The sequence below is a fragment of the Xenopus tropicalis genome, chromosome 9 (genome assembly GCF_000004195.4).
Source record: "Xenopus tropicalis strain Nigerian chromosome 9, UCB_Xtro_10.0, whole genome shotgun sequence".
Classification (NCBI taxonomy): Eukaryota; Metazoa; Chordata; class Amphibia; order Anura; family Pipidae; genus Xenopus; species Xenopus tropicalis.
The window spans coordinates 51,234,624-51,253,055 of record NC_030685.2 but is presented as its reverse complement, the minus strand read 5'-3'; the positions used below and the strand labels follow the sequence as shown (position 1 = coordinate 51,253,055).

The 18,432-nt window shown below is 36.3% G+C and overlaps 1 protein-coding gene across 5 annotated transcripts in view; it reads left to right on the top strand.

Moving 5' to 3' along the window:
* The window catches only part of pard3b (par-3 family cell polarity regulator beta), a 673,678-nt gene that overhangs the window by 409,276 nt on the left and 245,970 nt on the right, over window positions 1–18,432 (top strand). For 3 of the 5 annotated variants that reach the window (XM_031893388.1, XM_031893387.1, XM_002936393.5), the window contains one exon: window positions 8,184–8,462. In XM_031893388.1, the coding sequence (XP_031749248.1) occupies window positions 8,184–8,462 (279 nt within the window). Of the gene's footprint in view, window positions 1–8,183; window positions 8,463–9,175; window positions 12,063–12,104; window positions 15,459–18,432 lie in introns of those variants that run through there. The other 2 variants (XM_012970974.3, XM_004917753.4) reach the window with 2 other exon arrangements.

Genomic DNA, 18,432 nt, shown 5'->3' with positions numbered 1-18,432 from the left:
TATGGTTACAGCCCATGACACTTCCCCAAGTGGCGTATCCTACTGCACATGCAACTTTTTCTACATGCCAATCGTCTTATAAAATATTACTTTTTCAAGAATTATTGACACAGCTTGTGATGATTCCACTGCATATGTCCAGGCCCAGTGAATTCTGAAAATAAATAAATAAATGTGCAGACATCACCTTACTGTGTCACAGAGCCAATCCAATTTGAATGGAGTGTCTGGAGACAGCAGAGCATGAATTAAAACAAATTGTTTTATTGTGCCAAAGTTTTATATCCTTGTTCTTTTCAGTGGGAGTGTACCCCCTTGTTCAACATAAATGCAATGAATAGGGCTTGTGGTTTGTTATTTCTTGAGCTAAACAGGGCAGAGAGGGAAACTGAAGCGACTCCATGTTTGGTCCTTGTGATGTAGGTTATTAGATTACCAGTGGATTGATAATTCTCCTGAATAATGGACTTCTACTAACAAAACAGTCACAACATAGATAGAAAGGAAGGGATTATACTCTGGTGTTTCACTTTTGCCCATGTATTGTCAGCTATAAACCATAGATTTGTCATGAACTTTGACCCTGACCAAAAACTGCCAAACATGGGAATGCACTTGTTAAATGCAGCAGGAAAAACATGGGTACCCATGGACTGGATCTACATAAGTACTAATACCTACCATATACCAATGCACAAATGTACATGTTTTTCTTTTCCTTGTTGTTTAATAAAAATCTTATAAAAAAAAAATGCAGCAGAAAAAATGTACACAGCTTGTATTTAAAACGTCTAATATATCTGTGTAATTGGCCTTTAAGCATCAAACAAGAAATGGGCAATATCTTCACGGAATTGTTTCATATTACCCCTACAAAACTTTGACTTTATGATGCACAAATGAATCTGCTGCTATTTTTGCTTTATTGGTAATGAGTTCTTTAACTGTAGTAGATCAAAAGTCCGCACCCTCCATTTCTTCTTTCTAACATAGTTTCCATGAGGTGTACAACACGCTACAGATTTTGGCTGCCAGCAACTATAATGACTTAAACATCTGTATATTCAGCTAGGTTTTATTTGCTGTGGAACATTCCAAAATAGTCTTCCTATCCACCCTTCTTTTTCTTATATAAAAACTGATTTGGGCCCTCTGAGAATCCATTGTTGTAATCATTCTCATATGATTGGAAGATTACACAGATTCTTGACCTCAGAAGAACCTTGAGAGCAGAAAGTTTCTCTTTGGCGGTGGAATGTTCTAATAAATGAAATTCTATGGATATCGCAGCAGAAAGCCCCCACCCCATGCTTTCAGTCTGTCTATGTACAGCTTTTTAGAGCAGCTTAATTATTCTAAAACTAATTGAACAGCAATAGACCATAGTGCGGATAAAAATAACATCTGCATTTATCCATCATAGGTGCAGGCCCACTTCCAGTACTTGTCGTTGTCGTTGGGGGCAGCAACCCCTGTCAAGTCACAAGCTGTGCATTAACATGTAGGCTAGGGTGCTATAGCACTAGTTGTTGTGAAAATCCTTCTTTCATGTTGAGAAAGTCTTTCTTCCATGTTGGGAACTGTAACTCATCAGCAGGTGGTACAAAGGTTCCTCCACACCTTACTTATAATAATTATAAGAATTCTGTCATGCTGAATGCAGAGTCAGACAACAGATTATTGGTTACAGGCCTGTTCTCAGTCTCAGACAACCTAGTGTGTTTTTGCCTGATGGTGCCAGTGTGTGCACTGAATATCAAGTTAATTAATCTGACAACTGGTGCATTCTCTAATTCAGGGGTGGCACTGAGTTTAATGTGAGTTTGCTGCTTGGGCACACCCTGCATGACCCTTCATTTTATTTTGAGCAGACAAGACTCCAGCTGCTGTGCAGTCACTTTGAGGATGTTTTCCCTGTGTTAGTGAAGCATGCACTGTATGTTTATTAGTCACCATAAAGAAGAAAAAAAAAACACACATATCACTTACCCTTTTTAAATTCAGTTTATATATTTTTCTTTATAACTCAAGACTGTGCTCCTGAATGCTTAGCACCCCTTTCCATGCTTCTCATGCAGTTTAATAATACCAGCATCTGGCATCCTTATCTGTCAGTATATCTGCCAGTACCATGTTCTAATGCACAGAGCTTACCTGTGGCTTCCCAGTTTTTTATGAACTATGATTCCCAGCATTTATAGCCAGGTTAAGAACTGTGGGACTTAGTGTTCAGCAAATGCTAATAAGCACTTATTTAAATATTTTAGTCTTTGTCAATATACATTTTATTTGCAATCCCCTTGTCTCCGATTGTTGCAGATATAGTTGGCAAGCTAGGATGCACAGTGTTGAAGTGCATAATTCCAAAGCAGCTGTAATGTTAATCTAAAACTGGCACTAAGTTTGCAGGGAATTCTGAAATATTTATTGTGTATCTGTAACCAGCCTATGTACATTCTGGCCCATGAATAGCTCCAGAAGGTAGAGCGAAGTCTGAATGTCAAACACTGAACTTGTGTAGCATGAAAAGACCTTGGGTTCCTTTTAACACAGAACCAGTGGCCATGTGGCTGTGTGTTTGCAATAATGAGTATATACAACGAGCTTCCAGATGGAGCCTGATGTAACTCCCTACAATATTGGTGTATTTTCTGTTTTGCCTTTTTTATAGTGCTATAAGATTACATGTTTTTTTTTGCATTTAGGACTTCTTTACGGCATTCTTAATATTCCATAAAAACTACTGTAGAGTAATTAACATGAGCAGCATATGACAATATATATTTATATGTACATGGGTTCTCATATTATTATAGCAAGGCACTGGAACAAGATTGTTGTCATAGAACAACCTCACTTTATAGTAAGTATAGGAAGGGTGTTGCCTGGGGCATATAGGAGTAAGTATAGTGTGAGTATTTGGTCTTTCACTTTGTTTCACATTGGTCAAGTTTTGCTTGTTGCATTGGCTGCTCACTCACCTTACACTGTAAATGGCAAATGGCTGAAAGTGATTTAATGTGTTACAAATGGATCCAATGAAGAAAACAAGACTAAATTTCTCTGTGTTCAGTGTTAATGGCCACACTAGTGGGAAGAGACCCTCAGTTACGAGTTACATTGCCACGTGGTGTAATGCATGAAAATCCATGATGCCTCAAAAGCAGAAGATGTGGTTTTAAAATGTCTGTGCAAATGTTAACACTTAGGGGCCTATTTAGTATGCTTTGTAAAACAAAATTTGTCAAAAAAAAACAGTTTAAAAGGCTGAGAAAATTAAGGTGAATTTGTTAAGTAGTGTTTTATTTTATGCTGTCCGAACACCATATTCAATGCTGATTATTTTACGCCACTTCAGACTTTGTGTAAATTCTGGCAGAAGATGCTCCAAGAAAAAACGTGTAAATTAATTGTGCCATTTTTCATGTGGCAAAGCCAGCAGGTGTGTGGCAAATTTTGATGCCATTTTTTTATACCACATACCAAACCTGCCCCTTACTGTATTACTAATGGTGGCCAGTTTTACCTTAGTGCAGTAGCACATGGCATCCAATCAGATTTTAGTTTCCCAGTGCATTCAGTGCTTGCAGCTGGGTGTACAACAATGATAGGTCAAATTTGGCCAGCATTGGTTAATTTTCCCCCGTCTATCTATGTAAGTTATTTTAGTTAGAGAGGTACAAGATTAAGAAAATAGATCTTTTCTACTAAAGACAAATCTAAAAATGAAAGTAACTCGAACTCATATTTCTGAATGTGGGGTCATACTTGCCTGCTAGGTTACCAGGGAATCTCCTGATGGGTTCCACTGTACCATGTTTCCACCCTGTAAAAGCAATACCACATTTATACAATGATTATTAGGGTTATATTGCTCTTGCTGTGTAAAAAGTGGAGTAAAACATAAATGGCGATGTTGCTCAGAGCAGCCAATCAGATGCTTTGTTTTGTTTTTATACATCTAATTGCCAATTGGTTGGGCAACATCACCGGTAATGCTTCACTCTTCACTTTTTACACAGCAGGATAAATATACCCCTTAGAATGGGCCCCGTTAGGCATTTTTTGGTTACTGTTTGATTGTTGTAATATTGTGTGCAATATCTGTGACCATGTACCAATGGTAGCCCGCCCAATGCCGCTCTATCTACCTGCAGGATTATGATATAATTCTCTTTTTTTAAATGGATTTTTACTCAAAACCACCAGCCCTATTTGCCTTCCCTAGAGCACGCATCCTGCAATCATGTAATCAATGTAACTTGGTGTCCTAGATTAATATGCTGGCTGTGAGCATCCTTTGTTGGTTTAATTGATATCTGCAACATTGCTTTTTGCTTTGTGGTTTAATAGGTTTCACCTGAGCTTTTGCTCATTGCTAAACTCCATTGCCATGGTTACTGGCACCAACAACAGCAGGACATCAGCTTAGTCATTTTTACTTTTAACAAAGCGTGCTTTTTTTTTAACCTTTTCTTAACGTTTTTTGTTTGAATTGTACGCTTTGCATGCTATTGCTGATTTGCCTCTATAAAAAGTCCCATCTAGCCTGTGTCCCATTACCCACGCTCCCTATGACAGCCAATCACACTCCTAAATGGCTAGACAATAGAAACATTGTCATATTAGTCCTTTTGCAATAGTTCCATGTGTCAGATCACTGAAGATTGATGTGTAAACAGGTTTCAGTCTAGATTTCTTGGAATATTTAATAACATATTCATTTCAGATCTAACCTGGCATAGACATCAGACAGGGCCAGCTATCTCCTGCTTTGGGCCAGCCTAGGAAGGTCAGCCCTATAACTTATGTTAGCCCTAGAACTTATGTGTAATGGGCTTGAACATAATATAACATACTGGATGACACAGGCTTAGGCATGATAAAAGATACATACATAATTGTCTTCTTGGTGACCTAAAAAGATCGGGGAACATATTTTCAAAGGCTATGGGTTCTGTGGATATCTGTATGCAACAGATTTGTGCATTCTCTGCATTATACTATACGTAAATTGTGGTTTTTACTTAAAGATCCTGGTTCATCAAAACATTTTGTGTTTTGTATTTTCTTTGTACTTTCTTGTGCATATTGTAATTTAATCATCTGTTTTTTGTGTTTTTAGAATTTTAATGGACAGACTCTGAAGGTCTTGCCACTCCCTTGTTACAAAATATGTAACAACTAACTTCTACATTGTGGGGAAAAGTTTTAGAAATGCATAAGCTCTGGAAATGCTAAAAAAAATATATACCACATTATATATACTTGTTGCAAATTGTTTGGCATGAGTATGAAGCATAAAAGAAATAACAACTTGCCTGCAGACAAGAACCAAGGACATCACTTTTAATGTAATGGGTATTCTCATTAGTGCTAATACTGAAGAGTTAGGAGAATTAGCCTGGCCAAAAAGCGGTCAACTGCCATTTATTGTAATAGTAGGTAGCTTTTTCTCATTAATGCGTCCCATTAGCTCTGAACACAATGAATCCCAATGTCACAGTGAAATCACTGGGTTTAACTTCCTGCTACCAGCATGCACATAGGTAATTAAATTGCAGTGATATGTAAATAACGTAATATCTTGTCCTCACATCATCTAGCAGTATAATTTTGGAACCAATTGGACTGAATTGTATATTAGTGCATACTGTATATAACAGTATTGTGTGTGTTTATATCATAAATATGGATGTTAAAGCCTTTATAATAATGCTAGGGCTAAATAGATCTTTGGGGACTGATTAATTACTATTGGAGGTTGGGTTTGGGCAATATGAATAGTTATATTCATATAGTAGGCCCATTTATTTATTTTTTTTGTTATGATTTTCCTAGTATAAGTTAATTAAACGAGGTCCTCCCACTCACCCATTATCATTATACATTAAGACATTTTAGGGGTTATGTAATAAAAGGCACTTAGTTTGCCCTGTTGCAGTAACACATAGCATTCAATCAGCAGGTAGCATTTACTGGTCACCTGTTTAAAAGTAAGCATTTTATTGGTTGTATTTATTGCAATATATTCAAGCTGACCAACTACGTCAATTTCATCCCCAGTCTGGCCAATCCTACACTTTCTTTCATCCGATTCATCAACAGCTCTTGTACTTTATTTGACTTTTTTCACAGGGACTAAGTTTTACCTGCACCTTGCTTGCTTTCACTTAGCATACTGAGTGCAGAGGACCTCTTGTCTTTATATACATTTTGTGTTCACACACTCACTGCACCCCAACATAAAGGTTTAAAACTTAATGGTGAGCACAACTTTCCTTTTGTTTTTTTCTTTCAAGACACCAATTAATCCTTGCAAATTATAACTGACTTCAGGTATAGTCAACCTATTAAAACTTAAATTTTCAGCATTATTCTGCTATCTTATTGGGTGGAGAGATGTTAGGAGTCACAATTGGATTTGCCTCAGTCACCTATCCCTAACTATAATATGCCCCCTCCACTAATTAAAAGAGACACTATATAATGAAAATTCCATTTTGCAATAATCATTTCAAGGAACTCTTAATCAATGAGACTAAATTAAAGCAGATGAGTGTTGACAACTATAGAAATTGTGTTTTGTGTAAGTGAGAATTCCACTGAGGAAAAACACACTAAACAACATGCCTCCGTAGAAAACAACAGTTCTTGCCTTTATGTATTTTTAATATTGGTCTCTAAGGCAGCCAAACTATATTATTATTCCAGGGCAACAAAATATAGAGTATTGCAAAGATGCTACTTAGTATCCTAGAAACGAACTGTTCCTTGGAGAAAGTGTGCAGCACATTGCTTTACAGTATATATCACTGATGCTTGTGGAAGGAATCGAAGTGGGCTTTCCATTCCAACAACAACAAATGCACAGAGAACATCTTACATTGAATAATATTGGAGTTATTGGAACTATGGTTATATTCCCATGTACTATTGCATGCTTTTTAAAAACATTTTAATGAATGGAGATTACCTAAACATTACAAATATTCTCTTCAGTTGCTTGAATATATTGGTAAAACGATCAGTAAAGATCAGTTCTATGAAAATATGAATGCATGAGCCAAACGTTCATGGCTGTGAAATCAAGTAATGATAGCTATTTGAAAGCTGTACATTTTATCTTTGCCAGATTATTCTCATGGCTGTAGAAATGTATCTATGTTCTTGCATTGTGCCAGGCTAGAGCAATTTTACAGAATGTCTTCTTACAGAAACCGACACAGATATTTATTCATGTTAAGCTAATGTCACAACAGTGGACATAAAAGCTGGGGTTAGTTACTCCGAATGGTGCAGACTGAACTGAGGAGCAAAGGGAATGAGCATGTTTTGTGTGAATGAGGCTGGGGGGGGACCATCTACCACTCACTTTTATGTCATTATGGTTTTAGCTAGATCAGTTTGCAATCTATGGACTGCCAAATCTCACTATTGTTTTCTTTGGAAATAGCACTACATATAATTGCAAAATTCACAATGGGCCAGGTAAGCTGGGAAAGGATACAATTTCCCGAGTTGCTGAACTACATTTAAGGAATACTGTCAGGGGAAAACATGTCTTTTTCAAAATGCATCAGTTAATTGAGCTTCTCCAGCAGAATCCTGCATTGAAATCTGTTTTTCAAAAACACAAACAGATTTTTTTTATATTTAATTTTGAAATTTGAAATGGGGCTTACTATATTCTGCATTTCCCAGGGTGCCACATCCATGAGCTGCAAGTTGGAGCGATATCACCCCCCTCCCAGCAGCCAAACAGCAGAACAATAGGAAGGTTGCAAGATAGCAGCTGCCAGTAGATATCAGAATATCACTCAATAGTAAGAAATCCAAGTCCGGCTTGCGACTCCTCCAGTTACATGGGAGTAGGAGAAACAATAGGTTGCCTGAAAGCAGTTCTAATGTGTAGCGCTGGCTCTTTCTGAGGCACAGCGCACTGACCAATATTACAACTAAAAATACATTTGTTGGCTCAAGAATAAAATTTTAAATAAGAAGTTTACCATAAAAATCATAACCGTATCCCTTTAAGCAGAGGATGGAGGCACCAATACAATAGTTTACCATTTTACTTATAATAAATGAACAGCAACTAATTCTTTAAGTCGTTTGTATATAAATAAAACAACTTTTTACATCTTCATTAACAATTATATATGCTTTCTTGTTGTTTTTAGAATTAACATAAAGCACCAAGAACTCAGAGAACAGCAGGCCAAGAATTTACTTGGCTATAATTGGAGTCATGACATGGAAGATGATGATATGGACCCGAATTATGCCAAAGTAAACCATTTTCAAGAAGCTCCACTGAACCATAATGCACATCGTCCTTATTCCCCTCCAACAACGCTTCCTCCAAGTTATCCACGGGAGACCCAAGTACTGTCATCCGAGAGAGAGGACCTATATGCCAAGATAAACAAAAAGCAGCAGGCACCAGATAAATCTGACAGGTAATACCTACTACCAAATGTATCTTGGAAATCTGTAGGTCTTGAGGGCTTGATGCTCATTAAGGAAAGTTGTATGAAAACTACCTATAATTACACATTACTTCCTCCCCTTTCCTGCTGTGAAGCATCAAGGCGATTCAATTAGGTTTTAGAAAAGAGGAACAGTGGCATCTGCATGCATGATCTAAGCTCGGCTTCACTCATTACCCTTCTAACACTTTCCAGTATCTGAGTGAGTATAAAGCCTCAGAATACAATCTGTGTGGCCTTGTGAAATGGGTTAATGATTTTGGGAGACAGGCAGAAAATACAAAATTCAAGCAATCGGTGGGTGGGGCAGACATAAAATTCTGGCACCCTGTAGTGATCCCTTCTGTCACATGGAGTATGTTGTAAATGTAGCATTTTCCTGCCCTGACTCTGTTGCAGAACCCTTATGTTAATGCTAGACTTATAATATTAGAGTCTTTATTTGAAAGAAACCTGACTTCAATGTAAAGCAACACTAAAAATAAAGATACGGTACCTTGCCTGTTGGTAATAGCTGCCACAGAAATATACCATGTACTGCAAACTCCTAGGGGCAGAAACCATTGCTCTTTCAAGTGACAGCAACGGGTTAAAGAACTAGCTGTGAAATCTACTAGATGCATAAACTCTACAATGATTTGTGGTATTTTCTGTCTCCATTAAAACTCTCCATGTTTCTTTAGAAAGAAATAAAAGCAGCCGTGTGGAAAAAAAAAGCCCAGCACTTTATTCACCGCTGCTGAATTGATTAGATGCTTTTGAGCCTTATCCTGCTAAGCACATACCCATTTGTGGATATTTATAAAGAGCCAACAAAAGACTTGATTTTTCTGCACGATAAAAATGACCATGTTGAAGAATCAACCTTTATACTCTCAGCGGCTGGAAATCTACCTCTGTTAAGCCTTAGCCATTCATTTGCTAATTCTCATGTTAAATGTGTGCTCATTCAGAATTTGTACATAAATATCTACATTAATTCATTATAGTATTTAAATTTGCTGATTAAATGGTTGCACGTGGGGAAATGGTAATGAACGCTTCAAATGCTATTTTGCTCTAATAGCGCACCGTGGGTTAATTGTCATTCCAGTAATAATACGGTACCAAGTGCATAGATTTTAAGTTAATTATGTAATCTATATTATATGTATACCAAAACCATTGTGTGTAATTAATGCATTATGTTGGATCTTTGGAAATAGCACATGATTCTTTCATATAAAGAAAATGGGTTTATTAAATTGTGCCTTTTGGTAAAATGCTGGGTTTGCAGTCATTGTTTTGTATTTGCTTAATCAGCAAAATCTACTACTCTGTGATCTTCCTGACTTGTCTCTATCAATCCAATTCTAGCTATGTGGGCCTGTGTGTAGCAAACATATAGACCTGGCACGTGTACAATTGCCTTACAAGTCTGCGCGTTACTGTGAATCATTAATAGAATGTGGTACTATCTGTGTCAGTCCATTGCTGTTACTGATATGTCTGTGTCTGTCCATGGAATTCTGTTATCTCTTTTTACATTTTCTACAGTCAGTAGAGGGTGCTAAATGTGTTACTGAATAAGAACATTAGACAATGAAAATGTATTACTTCAAGTATGTGTGTTAGTCTTTTCTACCAGCTCAGATGTGAGTTACCCACATTGGATGTTTCCTAAGCTCAAAAAATATCTCCTCTTGATATATATGTCAAGCAAATTTTATTTTGTACTTGTCAGTGATGTTTGAATAATGATCTTTTTGTTAGCTTGATATGAATGACTGGCCATAAGTGCTTAACAAAAGTCTACAACATGCAAAGAATGTCTGCTGTGTTTATCTTACAGGTTATTGATCTGATTCTATAGGGCTCATTTACGTTTGCATGTGCATTGAGCAAAGTGCAATTTCGAGCGCAATAAACATGTTTGTTTTTCTAATGCAATGCAGTGTTTTCCCCCCAGAATTCCAGTGTTATTGCAGAAACAACTAACTTTGGGGAAATTGCAGGGACTGCAACTGCACTCATGTAAATGAGCCCCTAGCGTCTCCTTATACTGTATACACAGGTCTAGAATCTATTAACTGGAAACTGTTATCCAGAAAGCTCCCCTGCTATTTCCCATAGAGCCTTATTTAGACAAGAATTAGTTATTTGCTAATAATTAGACAATACCTTGTATTTGATTATAACCAGGCTACCACAAATGGATATTGATTGTGAAACCACCCTGCTTTATTTCTTTTATCTTTAAATCTGTTTTAGTAGTTTTAATAAGTACTGCTCCAGAATAACAGAAAAACTGGAAAACCACAGGTCCTAAGCATTCTGGATAATAGATCACATACCTGTTACATATATTATGCCAAGTAGAATCTTCATGAGCCCATTGTTAAACCTGCCTTGTAGAGAAATGCATTTCTGTACCCTTTAAAGGTTTGTTTGTTTAAGGTTTCCAAGGATTTGGGGTTTTTTAAACTGTTAAATATACAGCTTAAACAAGAAACATGTGTTTCAGTTTTAATTGGTCTCCCACAAATAGACAGATCATTCTGTGAACAGGAACATTCTTTTCCTGCATATTTGTTTTAGACCTGTAGATAGGTGCTACTACCATATTGCTGGCCATGGCAGTGGTACAGTATGCAGAAAATACTCATTTGATGGTCATCTGAGCCATTAAACTTTCACATTGCAAATACAAATATGCATTAAAAATGTCATGTTCATGCAAAAACAATCTGTGTGGGAAGCAAAAATGAGACATAGGTTGTACTGATAAATCCACTATATTACTAACATTTTTCCAATACCTCTTTACAATCATCACCGGATAATTCCATATTAAAACACAGAGTTTTATAGGTGACATATCAACTAGGCTGACCTGATAGAGAACTAAGCCTGTCTTTGTATGACTGCAGGACTGTGATTCTGGCAGGAACTGTTAGACCATACCCACCCCTCATTTGAAACATGGACAGGGAAACTAGTAGATCTATAAGGGAGCTCCAATAAAAGGGCCATTTTTAAAGATAATGGTAATTTTTAGCCCTGAATGAAATTAGCACCATATAATATTTATCACTGACTACAAGATGGGATAGTTTTTCTGTTGAGTCATATGTTTCCATCAGGACTAAAGTCTGTCTCTCTAAGTCATATGAAAAACTAAGGGTTCAGCATACATGCATATGTATGGACATATCTATGATTTTACTCCCCCACTTTTTCCTGTTACTGGTGGAACCTGCATTATGTCCGGTTAGGTGATCAGTGAGTGTCACACAAATCATCACAATAGCGGATAAAGGTAAAAAGCTATATTACTAAATATGTATATTTCAACTTGATAAGATTCTGTGATTGGTCACTTGTTAGATTATAAATTATCTGTTGGCTTTTAGCCTGAAGTTCTTTTTGTTATTAATAATTTGAGGCCTTACCTTTCTTCTTCTCTTGATACAGTGTTATTATTCCTATAGAGCAGTAGAAGTTAGACCTGCCTAATAAATGTATACAATGTTTTTTAAAAGAAAGATGTATATCATTGTGATTGTTTTAAATAAATTGTTTTACTAGCAACACATTGTCTCGTAAATAAATTAATACATTTGTCTTATCTAGGAAAGTACACTTTGCTGTTATCTGAAAATGAGACTCTGATAAGTGATGAAGCAAAACCAAAGAACTTCTTTACACATCCTCATGAAATGTTGGGGTATACACTATGACAAAACAAAGCTGGGATACATAAAAATGAATGACGTATTTCAGAAGAATTTCTGTAGAAACACTTAAAATCTGTGACCGACCCCCAAAATGTACATTTTGTTCCAGTTTTATTGGAAGAAAAGTCTCTTGATCCAAATTTCTTGAACCTATCTCTTTTTACATTGCAGTCACGCAAGGCACAATTGCACCTAAATACACTAAATCTGATTGCGAATTTATACACTTTCTCTTTTTGTCTTAGGAATAATGAACGAGTGGAAGACTGTTTAGTGTATAAAAAGTCCATCCAGGAATTAGTGAAGGGAAATATTATTTTAGAACAAATCCAAAATTGACTTTTTGTACTGAGACCAGGGCATTCATTGGTGATTGAAGGACATCATCTTTTTGTTCTTGAGCCACTTCAGTGTTGCACTGTCATCCCACAGATGACAAAGTGTCTGAACATGACTATACATATGCATGATAATTATGCTATAATGTTTCCTTGCCCCTTCCCTGGGAAAATATATATTTTTTTTCAGTTGCTAATTCCTAATTGTAAAGCTGGCAAAATATCAACAATTGAATTATCTTATGTTATATAGACCCCCAAGTTCCAAACTTATATTCACAGGCCTTTGGTGCGGAATACCCAACAGATTTTTAGGATCTCATTATATCTGCAATGACGTTTTCCGGAATTCCCACCCATAGCCCTGCATCACTTTAGAATTATTTGCAGGGGAAAATTAAATTATAGCTCAGTATCAAAAGGAGGTGATGATGTCTTTATTGTTATGATGCCATTAGCCTTTCTCTCATTGAAACCTGATAAATAAGGACTGAGAGGAGGGGTGGATCTATTAGTAAAGGCATAGTATGTATTTCTGCCTCATGTTACAGAAAGAATGGGTGGATTCCCATCAACCAGCTAACTTTTGGCAAATCATAAGGTTCCACCACCCTTTAAAGGCCATATAATGCTCATACCAGTTTACAACAAATCAGTGGAAAACATGGTTTAGTTGGCCTGAGATTAAAATTGCATATATATCTGAATGACAGGCCTTGTTTCCTATATAGGACTGTCCTAAATACCTATCTTTGTCTGGTACATAGTTCTTTTTTGGACTTACTGTAGCATTATATCTCTTCTAGCCCTACCATCTCATTTTAGGCTCAGGTTATAGTGGTGGGAATTGTGGGAATACTGTTGTGCCATGTAATGGCCATGTAAAACATGTCACAGTTAACCAGCTCCTGTGCACTTCCAAAAATATTGTTCTGATTTCCAAAATTCATCATGGGCTAAGTTGCTTTGATGTAGGTGGTCAATGAATTATAGACCAAATTCATGAAATACCCTAGAACACTAATGTTAAAAAATGCTGCAATTACTTGTACATTGTGTTATAATAAGGTCTCAACAGGTTCCTGTAAACTTCACACTATTTGGCTAATACGGCTGAATCATAGTTGAAGTGGACAGCGTCTATCTTAATTTACTAGGGGTTTTTTGCCTCCCTCTGGATCAACTAGCAGTTAGGCAGGTTATATGTAGGCATTACGGTTGAACGTGATGGACGTGTGTCTTTTTTTTCAACCTAGCTTACTATTTTACTATTTTACTATTTTTACTATTTTAGTTACTAGCAGTGTCCCATTGAATGCTTGTACTGAGATTTTAAAGTGTTCTGATTTGAGCACTGTTTTACTATAGTGCATGGATTGCAACATTATTATTGTATAGACATGAAAGAGTGAAACTGTTGCAGTTAAATCCACTATAACTATGTCTTGTTTTCACATGTTGCAGTATTTTGTTACCAAGCCTAGAGGCCATCATATTGTTTTTTATGCCTCATTTAATTTGACTTCATTTTGAAAGAAGCAAATAAATTTTACAGCAAAAAGAGAAAGATGTTAATTTCTAGATAAAATGTAATGAAGCCTTTTCTCAATTACAAATGAAAGATCTGGACACATTTTATCTCATGCTGATTCTATAAAATTGCACTGAAATATGAAAATCCTGCAAATCTTTTCTCTATTGTACCAAACCAATTTTCTGCTGCTGCTTTATTCTCCATATGTTGGTCAGTTCTATGTGTGTTTTTCTTCCATTGGCACGCCAGCCTGGCGCATAGTGGCCAATAAACATGGATCAGGCTAGTGTGGCAGTGAGGTCACAGTGCAGGTTTGCTTGGGCCCCAGCGAGGAACTAGAGCTACATTTGGAACATTTTTGTGCCAGTACCAAGCAAGGCAGATTTATTTTATGTCCTTCTTTAAAGCTTGCTACTAAACAAGTACTTTCACTAAAATGTGATCTACTAAAGTTAAAAATATCTTAACCCCTCTCAGTAAAAAAACCAAAGGAATTTAGCATATAGATTTACTTTCTGATGTCCTAGGTGAAGCTTTTTCATGCAGGAACTTACTGAGTCTTCTGATGAAAAATGTCATTGTGGTAATTAAGTTATTATTATACATACACTAGAAAAAAGGCTACAAGACTGTTCCAAAGGTATAATATAGCACTGCTTACCTTTTGGCAGTCTCACCTGGGTCAGCCCAAAAAAAGCTACCCATCTGTACGAAATACTGGATGTGTCTAAAACTTGACCTACCCTTTGCCCAGCCCTCTGCCTAGGGGCCTGGGGATCCCTATATCAGAATCTCTTCTTCCTTTAAGGTGGAGTAAAGGTAGGTGGGTGGAACAGTTTACATAACTCAATTACTGACAGTCCTGCTTACTTGCATTCTGTTTATTACACTTTAATTTGACCATTTAATGGATACAATTGCTTAATTCAAAATTTTGAAACTTCTGCACTCTACGGCTTAGCTTTTCATTGACTTTACTTTCCTATTCCATAACACCCTGATTTCAGATTGTTGCTTAAAATGGAACAAATACCCGGTGATTCTCTTCTATAAACATGTTGTGGTGTGTATTACCACACTTTAAAGTCAACCAGTGTTTTTTCATTATTGCATTTGTTATATTTTGGTATTTGTATATAAATACAATGGAAAATTGTTCAGTGTAAAAATAATGCATTTTTCTGTGACTGGATTTCCTTGAACTAATATTTTGTGAGGGATTTTCTGGAAATATGTACACAGCATACCGACTCTAAATCATTTGTGTACAACCATATTTTTTTGTTTGTTTTTAAGATGAAAATGTATTGTTATTTTAAAAGACACCTCGCTCTCAAAAGTTTAGTTTTATATATAAATAAATGATTGTATTTACTTTGTTCTCGGTGTTTGTATATTGTTTGGTGCAGACATGGCAAAAAGATGGCTGACAAGTTTTAAAATAAAAGGGTAGTAGTGTATCTAAATGATCAGCTATTCTTTTTGTTCTACAGCGGAGCAAGCGCTTCCCATTCTGTTTTTTTGCCTCACTACTACAACATATCTAGGAAAGGTTCTGATAGCTTTTTGATGGAGAGGATTTGAAACGGTTGCATAGAAAACACATGCTGTGAAATGTTTTACATCACTGCAGAATGCGTTAGTGCTTTATGAATATGCCCATCAAACCATATTAGTGATATTGTATTGTTTTATTCTTATAAAAACTTATGGGAACACACCAGTCTTATCAAGGATAAAGGACCATTGTATTATTTTGCTGTGTAAGTGACAATATATTCACTTCTAACATTCTGACATGGCTTAGGAGTCTGTCCTGTCTCTCATACTCAGCTGGAACATTGTTGATAGAGTTGATAGTTGATTGTTGATAGAGTTTTTTCACACTGCCCCCAGCCCAGCATGAAGGAAATGGAGTGTTTCTCTCTCCTGGTTGCTGTGTCCAAGTACCACTGGGGATCTGTAGGGCATTTCTTTTGTATAGCAAAATATTTTTTTTTTTTTATATTTCTAGTAATACTAACATGTTCTATCAAATGCTATAGGGAGTGCGTCAGTTACGTTAAATGAATCTTAATTTACAATCTAAACTATATTATTTGGTAGACAATTTGCTTTACCAAGCCCAGATTAATTAGATTAAAACATCTCGTCTAACGTTTTTGGATTTTAACGAGCAATAAAAGGCTTCTGCACTTCCTGTTGCAATTCACTACTTTTTAACTTGTCCTTCACATTGTCCATTGACATTTTCCATAAACTAAGGAGGCTGTTTTGGGGTATTTTCCTCCTGGTTTTATTGGCAAAATGGAGGCTCCCCAGCCAGTCTCAAATGATTGCTCCCCGGCAGTCTTTTTTCTACTTCTCTCAGTCTTCTTGTCTTACTGCAGCCATCCCTCCACCAGCCTTGTCATAGCCCAGTTCATTGTGTTACACATAGGTAAATTACGTGTGATACTGACTAAATATGCCCAATGTAAGGCTACAAGTGTATGTACTACGTCGTTATTTGTGTTTTGTTATTTTGTTTTTTTATATTAACAATTTTATATTTCCAGGTTGCTAGTAATAACACATCTTTAATATAGTTTTGAGAACTTATACGGGTAAAAACAAATATACACAGAACTAGAAAATGTTTCTTTCACAACATAATAAATTAGCTGCAGGCGCATATGATATAAACTATAGCCTTTGTAGGCATAAAGAGGTTTAGGTATAAATCGCCATTAAATAACCAATCTTTAATATGCAGGGGAAACAGGAAGAGTAAAGTAAGTTTCCATATTTCAACGCTTGTTATCATGTAAAAATATCATGGAGCTGCAGGTGTGTGCTATAGGAGCAAAGGTTATCTGAAACCAAGGAGTATAAAAGCAGAAAAATGCTCCCATCTACCTTACAATACGCCAAAGCCTGGGAAAAAGATCTTGGTCAACCATAAGAGGAAAAATGAATGACTTAAAATATGGGAGCAGGTAGCACAGAGTTCAATTAATACTTCCCTGCTTGAAGCAGGATACAACGTTTTCTTATGCTGGTACTTGGTCCCAGTCTGACTTCATAAAATAAATAACCAATATAAATTACAATGCTTCAGAAACTGTAGAGGGGAAGGCACGGTTTATCATTTATGGTGGCAATGCCCCAGGGTACAAAGATTCTGGACCAGGGTCCAGAATATTTTCAGTAACGGGTATAAACCTGTCTAAGTCTCCAGAATATGCATTACAAATTCCTAATGTAAACAAATATGCAAGGATGTTGATAAACCAAATTGTTACTGCAGCTAAACTAACAATAGCTAGATCATGGAGATCCCCATTCTTGCCTATACTGCAATTAAAAAATAAGATTTGATATATGTTAATGAAAAATTAAGTAGCATTCTTAATGACAAACAAGAACCGTTCCAAAACTTATGGGCTCCCTGGGTACAATACACCACCCCCTCAACCTGAACCATGCCTTCCCCTCATATAATCTAAAATATATAATAAAAGGAAACCTGGAGGGGGGAAAGGGAAATGGATGAAACAATTCAACTGAAAATCCTAAGGGATATTTGGATGAGGCAGGATTGAAATAAAAATGAAAACTTATAGGTAGAACCTGGATCTCGGAGTGGAGATAACAGAGGCACCCCACCCGGTTTGTTTTGGTTTTAGTTTAATTAGTTCTAATATCATTTTTCCCGTTGTTATCATTTCTAAACTTTTATTTTCTACCTTCCAGCAAGTCGGGACTCTGAAAAGCAAGACCCTGACTTGCACACCCTCTCCCCTACCCATTCTTCCCTCCCCTAAAGAATGACACACAAGAACTATACTTGGTTGACAATTGTATAATTTATTGATGTAACCATACATAACTTTATTCATTAGTGAATATTTTGTTATGAACATGTCATTCTCAATAAAAAAGTTAAAACTGGAAAAAAAGGCAGAAAAATGGCTTACCTACGTTTCAGACATTGCTTTGAGTTATTAAACCACATACATTATGTTTAGGTGAAAAAAAAGTTTATTTTTTTAATATTTGTGCCGTTTAAATTGAATGGGAAGCTACAGAACTAACATTAATATAGTTTTGTGATGCCACATACTACTTGATATTTCACCCGCCCCTTTCATTTTGTACATGATAGAAGAGGCCACTTGTTGGTGTAGGTCGTCTTTTCTTATTTTTTATTTATTTTTGTAATCATTTCTTATTTTTTTGTCAATGTCTGTTCTACATAAATAAATATATAAGTAAGGGCCGACTGTTCTGTTTCTGCATCTTGATTCATTTTTTCCTGGTGCTAAAGTAATTTGTTTTCCGTAGAATGTGAGCAAGCATGTATATTAATG